The sequence below is a fragment of the Hypomesus nipponensis genome, chromosome 12 (assembly GCF_054491055.1).
Source record: "Hypomesus nipponensis isolate SF chromosome 12, ASM5449105v1, whole genome shotgun sequence".
NCBI lineage: Eukaryota > Metazoa > Chordata > Actinopteri > Osmeriformes > Osmeridae > Hypomesus > Hypomesus nipponensis.
The window spans coordinates 3,627,501-3,635,000 of NC_140372.1; the positions used below are offsets into that span (position 1 = coordinate 3,627,501).

A 7,500-nucleotide genomic window follows, 5' to 3' on the forward strand; every position below is an offset into this window, starting at 1 on the left:
GAGAGAGGGAGCGAGAGAGGGAGCGAGAGAGAGAGAGAGGGGGAGCGAGAGAGAGAGGGGGAGCGAGAGAGAGAGGGGGAGCGAGAGAGAGAGGGGGAGCGAGAGAGAGGGAGCGAGAGAGAGGGAGCGAGAGAGAGAGCGAGAGAGAGAGAGAGAGAGAGAGAGAGAGAGAGAGAGAGAGAGAGAGAGAGAGAGAGAGAGAGAGAGAGAGAGAGAGAGAGAGAGAGAGAGAGAGAGAGAGAGAGAGAGAGAGAGAGAAGGAGAAAGCAGTAAGGAGTGGTGCTGCGCTCTGATTGCTGCCTCTCATTTCTTTCCTCCTTCAACCTCTCCCCCCCCTCCACCTCCCCCTCCCATCCCCCCGGCACTTCGCTCTCCCTAGATGTCAGTCGCTGTGTGTGTGTGTGTGTGTGTGTGTGGCCACACCATGCTGGCACAGGGAAATGCAGGTCTGCCTGTGGCGCTACACACACATAGATATACACTTTTGAGAACACACACACACACAACCTTTCTCAACTGTCACACGTGAAACCGTGGCAACGAGGCGCCCTAATCCCAAAGTGATCCAGGAGGAAACCCCCCCGAGCACAGGTATCCTCCAAATCCTACCTGACACCCCCCCCCCCCCCAACACCCCCCACAGGCAGGCAGGGATCTCCCCAAAACACACACACCAGGATTACGCATCAGAGCCTGCAAATCTCCCAAACATTTTTCTGGATTATGCGGACTAGCGCTTAGCACGGCTGGCGACTGTTCGTGTGGTGGGTGGATTGGGGTGGGGGGGGGGGCTGGGGGAGCTGGAGCTGGGGGGCTTGATAATGGCGAGAGGCTGAAGACGGTCTAATCCGTCTTTTAAGGACACGGAGTGTGCTTCGTTTTTCCGGAGATTTCCGCCGGAGAGAGAGGGGCTGGGTGAAGGAGGGACGAACAAGCAGGGCTGTTACAGGGGATGTGTGTGTGGCCGTTTTTGCCCGAGACTGTGTGTGTGTGTCCCCGCAGAAGACCCAGGGCTGATTAATAAAACCCTGAAATAGCCACGAAGGACGAAGGAAAGAGGAGGACGGAAGGATGGAGAGAGAGAGAGAGAGAAGGAGAGAGAGAGAGAGAGAGAAGGAGAGAGAGAGAGAGAGAGAGAAGGAGAGAGAAGGAGAGAGAGAAGGAGAGAGAAGGAGAGAGAAGGAGAGAGAAGGAGAGAGAAGAGAGAGAGAGAGAGAGAGAGAGAGAGAGAGAGAGAGAGAGAGAGAGAGAGAGAGAGAGAGAGAGAGAGAGAGAGAGAGAGAGAGAGAGAGAGGAATGTCCTCTAGATCCCCTTGGTAGAAAATGAACTCCGATCCATTTGCGTGTGCGTGTTTTCCTGTTTTCCCCTCAACCAAATCAGCTTTCTGTTAGGCAACGATGCCTCCTCCTCCTGTCTGTACACTGCTCACACGGGCACAGCCTGTCGTACTCCCAGAGTAAACAATAACACGGAGAGAGAGAGACAGAGAGAGAGAGACAGAGAGGAACAGAGAGAGACAGAGAGGAACAGAGAGAGACAGAGAGAGAGAGAGAGAGAGAGAGGGGAGCGCGGGGGGAGACACGCCAAAACCAGCGCTGATTTTCCCCGCGCTTCCAAGACCCTCCCCTCCCCAGCTGTTGCTAAGTAACCAGATAGCGGGCAAAAATGGGATCGGGCCCCGAGGCCGATCTGCTCTCCCTACAGAGCAGCAGTCAAGAGGGGTGAGTGACACACACACACGCACACGCACAGAACATAGGAGGGGAACACCTTTCACCACAACGACCTCTCACACTTGTTCACAGATAACCGCCCCCACCTCATCCACACACACCTGCTAAATCCACACACACCCCTCCACAACACCCAGTCCCGTCTCCACACACACACACACCCCCGTCCCTGTGTGTCTCACCAGAGAGGAAGGTCTCCATGAGTCGGCTGTGGGTCATGCGGAGCAGGCTGCGTCCGGAGTAGGTGGCCAGGGTGGGGTCGGCCCCGTAGGACAGCAGCAGGCGCACCAGCTCCAGGTGGTCGTTCTCCACCGCGTCGTGCAGCGGCCTGGGGGGGGGGGAGGGGGGCAGGGGTTACCATGGGTTACCATGCACACACTTAGGATGACGTCTGGTCTGGGTCTAACGTGGGTGGGCTGGAGTCAAAGAGTGTGTGTGTGTTTGAGAGGACGGCGAGATGGGATGTTGCTGTGTGAGGGAGTGGGCTCAAGTGTGTGTGTGTGAACATGTGTGTGTGTGTGTGTGTGTGTGTCACCTGGTTCCGTCCTGGGCGCTGCAGTTGATGTCCGCTCCGTGCTCCACCAAGTGCTGAGCGATGGCCAGCCAGCCTCGCGATGCAGCCTCATGCAGCGCGCAGTAGCCCGCGTTGTCACGGTGATTCACATCACACACCCTGTTCTCCAGACAGTACAGCACCACCTCCTGCGCGCACACACACACACGCACACACACACACACACACACACACAGAGAGCGGGGGTGAGCTAACGTTCAATGAACTCCGAATAGCATTCAGCCCTGCTCAAATCCAACACGGTTCTACACAGCAGAACAGAACAGGGTGGGAGTAAGAAAAATAAACCCAAGTGAAAATATAGACCATCTGAAGTTGGTCTGAAGCGTCGATGTGTCAGGACACGTGCATGTGTCCACACATGCCTCAGCCCTCCCAGCCAGAGTTCATGCAAATACAAGGTGAAGAGAGAGAATGAGAGAGAATGCGAGAGAGAATGAGAAAGAGAATGAATGAGAGAGAGAAAGACAGAGAAAATGGCACAGAGAAGGTTCCAAGACCTCATGTTGTTTATCCCTAGATGGGGAGGAGAAGGGGGGGGGGGGGGCAAGACCATTACCAGCGCAACCCCCCACCCCCCCGGTTCCCATCTCTATGCAAATCGCGTGGGTGACGGCCAAGGCCTCCATATTTCCATAAGTCTTTCCCAGAATGCCGCGGCTGAAAATAGCTCCAGTCGATCTGCCTGCCAACGGTCCCCTCGGCAACTATCCCCCGCAAGTGTTTGGGAACATCTGGGTAATGAATGCGGACCGCTCTGCCCTGACGCCAGATCCTCCATGTCTCTCTAATGTCCGATGCTACGGCCCCGCCCCTGCATCTGGCCAATGAGACAGCAGAGTTTCCCAAGTGTAGGAAGTGTGGTTCCAGACAGGAAGTGAGCGTGTGGTTCCAGACAGGAAGTGAGCGTGTGGTTCCAGACAGGAAGTGAGCGTGTGGTTCCAGATAGGAAGTGAGGGTGTGGTTCCAGACAGGAAGTGAGGGTGTGGGATATGTGGAAGAAATGACCCGACTCCACTAGAACAATACTGATTTCAGGGTTTCTGAGTCTACCAACTGTGTCTAGGGCATAGGGCTCATGTTTAGTGTGTAGGGGTCTAGTACCCTGACCTTTAGTGTCTAGTACATAGTGTTCTAGCATCCAGGGCCAGTTCCTTCCTGGACAGCCCCACACAGAGAGAGCCTAGAGACTATAGCTTTAGCGGGGAGAAGCTGTTTATTTTCATTCCGACCCAGACATTTAAGAGGATTAGAGCAAATTGAATTCATGCATTAAAAATGGCCAATTTATACTCCGCCTCAGGATTGCATTTCATTTCCCCTGCTAAGACGAACCGTCCACAGCTCTGCGGCCCGCACCAGAGTCCTGGTCGTCTGCTCCTGGTCAACTGAAGTAAACTCTCTCTTCCACCCCCCTCTCCTCTCTCCCTACAGCCCTGCGTCCTCCAGGCTCCTTGAATAATCAATCGATGAGATGAATGGACAGAAGTGTGCTGGAGACACAAGGACAGAGGAACAAGACAGTCTGGACCAGAGGAACAAGACAGTCTGGACCAGAGGAACAGGACAGACTGGACCAGAGGAACAGGACAGTCTGGACCAGAGGAACAAGACAGACTGGACCAGAGGAACAGGACAGACTGGACCAGAGGAACAAGACAGTCTGGACCAGAGGAACAGGACAGTCTGGACCAGAGGAACAAGACAGACTGGACCAGAGGAACAGGACAGACTGGACCAGAGGAACAAGACAGTCTGGACCAGAGGAACAGGACAGACTGGACCAGAGGAACAGGACAGACTGGACCAGAGGAACAGGACAGTCTGGACCAGAGGAACAGGACAGTCTGGACCAGAGGAACAAGACAGACTGGACCAGAGGAACAAGACAGTCTGGACCAGAGGAACAGGACAGACTGGACCAGAGGAACAAGACAGACTGGACCAGAGGAACAGGACAGTCTGGACCAGAGGAACAAGACAGTCTGGACCAGAGGAACAGGACAGTCTGGACCAGAGGAACAGGACAGACTGGACCAGAGGAACAGGACAGTCTGGACCAGAGGAACAAGACAGACTGGACCAGAGGAACAGGACAGACTGGACCAGAGGAACAAGACAGTCTGGACCAGAGGAACAGGACAGTCTGGACCAGAGGAACAAGACAGACTGGACCAGAGGAACAGGACAGACTGGACCAGAGGAACAAGACAGTCTGGACCAGAGGAACAGGACAGACTGGACCAGAGGAACAGGACAGACTGGACCAGAGGAACAGGACAGTCTGGACCAGAGGAACAGGACAGTCTGGACCAGAGGAACAAGACAGACTGGACCAGAGGAACAAGACAGTCTGGACCAGAGGAACAGGACAGACTGGACCAGAGGAACAAGACAGACTGGACCAGAGGAACAGGACAGTCTGGACCAGAGGAACAAGACAGTCTGGACCAGAGGAACAGGACAGTCTGGACCAGAGGAACAGGACAGTCTGGACCAGAGGAACAGGACAGTCTGGACCAGAGGAACAAGACAGACTGGACCAGAGGAACAGGACAGACTGGACCAGAGGAACAGGACAGTCTGGACCAGAGGAACAGGACAGTCTGGACCAGAGGAACAGGACAGTCTGGACCAGAGGAACAAGACAGACTGGACCAGAGGAACAGGACAGACTGGACCAGAGGAACAAGACAGTCTGGACCAGAGGAACAAGACAGTCTGGACCAGAGGAACAAGACAGACTGGACCAGAGGAACAAGACAGTCTGGACCAGAGGAACAAGACAGTCTGGACCAGAGGAACAGGACAGTCTGGACCTGGGGCTGCTGTCTCAGCAGAAATATGCAGTCGCTCAAAGATGCTAACCTTATACAGCCAAACAGTCAGTCAACCAGTCAGTCAACCAGTCAGGCACTGAATCAGTCAGTCGTTGCTGCTTCTGTTATCCGCGGATGGCATCTCCGACAAACGGCTTGCTTAAACAGCCAGCGGGTATCCGTGTGTGTGTGTGTGTGGTAGCCAGGCATGGGGGAGGAGGAGCTAGAGGAGGCTATTAGCATTCAGCTAGCGTCAGGCTTCTCGGCGGCGGCCTTTCGACCCGCATTCACACTGATCCATTCACGGCCCCCGGCACCACCGTCGCACGCTAAATTACACCGCCATGACTGAGCTACCACCCACACACACGCGCACACACACACACACACACACACACACACAAACGCATGCACGAGCGTGACATGGCTAACAAGCATAGACGGTGTACGCTGGCATGTTGGCATGCCAACGGGGCGGCTGTAATGCGCCACGCTCGCACGCCGAGGCATGCAGCCGCACACACACACACACACACACACACACACCTCTAGGGGACTTGACTCTTAAGGACAGACGCTTTTAATGCTTTTTCATCATGACAAAATCTATGCATGAGAGCAGAAACACTTCTAAAAAGAAGGGCTGATGGCAGGAGAATCTCTCTCTCTCCCCCTTCTTCTTTCTCTCTTTCTCTTTTTCTCTCCCCCTCTCCCTCTTCCTCTCCCCCTCTCACTCCCTCCCCTTCTCTCCCTCCCTTCCTCTCCCCCTCTCTCTCTCTCCCTCCCTTCCTCTCTCCCTCTCTCTCAGCCTTCCAGGACAGGGTCCACAGTGGTCCACACCTGCCGCAGGCAGAGCAGGAGGAACAGAGACCAGGTCTGTTGTTTGACACTGACGACTGACCACTCCCACACAAAGCTATCCACCCAGTCATGAAAGAGAGAGAGCCTGAAATCCTATACATACACTAACAGCCTTGCACTACTGGCAAAAGTCGGTGTCATTAAGTCCCTATCTAGTGCTGATATTTGACCAAGCAGAGAGAGGGACAGAGGGGAGACCAGCATTACCGTGACTTGAAGAAAGCTCAGATAATGAAGAAAGGAAAGAGTTCATGATGAAAAGAGCAGAAGGAGAGAGAGAGACAGAGAGAGCAGAGAGAGAGAGACAGAGAGAGCAGAGAGGTGTCAGGTGCAGAAGTGCTCAAGTGAAGCCCCAAACACTAACCCCCCCCTCCTCCTCCGCGCCCTCCCGCTCTCACCCATTCAGACGGTGAGTAGGAGTGGTAGCCTTGACGGGGGGAGGAGATGGTGGAGGAGGGAGGGGGCGCGGAGCGGAGCGGAGAGGGAGAAGTGCGTCATTCTTTTGCAGCAGGCGTGTGCGCTGACAGCTCATGGAGTGGGAGCCATGCGTGCCTGCACAAGTGTGTCTGTGTGCGTGTGTGACTGAGTGAACGGGAGAAAGAACGAGAGAGAGAGGGAGTGTGAGAGGAGAGAGAGAGAGAGATAGAGAGCTAGAGAGAGAGAGAGAGAGAGAGAGAGAGAGAGAGATAAAGTGAGAGAGGGAGGGAGAGAGGGAGGTAGAAGGAGTGTGAGAGAGAGAGAGATAGAGATAGAGAGAGGGAGAGAGAGAGCGGGAGAAAGAGCGGGAGGGAGGAGTGTGAGAGAGAGAGAGATGGAGGGAGAGAGAGGGAGAGAGGAAAGGAGAAGGAGTGTGAGAGAGAGAGAGAGAGAGAGAGAGAGAGAGAGAGAGAGAGAGAGAGAGAGAGAGAGAAGGAGAGAGAGAGAGAGAGAGGGAGGGAGGGAGGGAGAGCGGGAGGGAGAAGGAGTGTGAGAGAGAGAGAGATGGAGGGAGTGTGTGTAAGAGAGAGATAGAGAGAGAGGGAGAGAGAGAGGGAGAGAGGAAGGGAGAAGGATTGTGAGAGAGAGAGAGTGAGAGAGGGTGAGAGAGAGAGCGAGAGGGTGAGAGAGAGAGCGAGGGTGAGGGTAAGGGTGAGAGAGGGAGGGAGAAGGAGTGAGAGAGAACAGTGAGAGACCAGGGGACAAACAGTGAGAAGGAGGGTGAGTTAGAGTGAGCAGGGGTGTTGAAAGCTGTGTGTGTGTGTGTGTGGATCCGTCTGAACGGCTGTGTCTCTGAGGAGTCTGGCACACAAACAAGGAGGAGGTTGGATACGAGCCGTGACATCACGCCTCAGAGCTGTGTGTGTGTGTGTGTGTGTGTGCGTCTTTTTTCAGCGAGTGTAAAAGTGTAAGCGCACACTTTCACTAGTGATTATGAGTGTCAATCACACATCTACGCATTTGAGTGTGTGTTTAAAAGGGCACACACACACACACCTTCTCCAGGTGTTCAAACTGGCACATTCCCAAGACGGT

At 54.5% G+C, this 7,500-nt stretch overlaps 1 protein-coding gene across 1 annotated transcript in view; it reads right to left on the bottom strand.

The window, feature by feature from the left end:
• LOC146260700 (BCL-6 corepressor-like) overlaps nt 1–7,500 on the bottom strand; it is a 43,559-nt gene that overhangs the window by 6,821 nt on the left and 29,238 nt on the right. Inside the window, 2 exon segments of the mRNA XM_084667497.1 lie at nt 1,917–2,062; nt 2,270–2,436. Of these exon segments, the coding sequence (XP_084523623.1) occupies nt 1,917–2,062; nt 2,270–2,436 (313 nt within the window).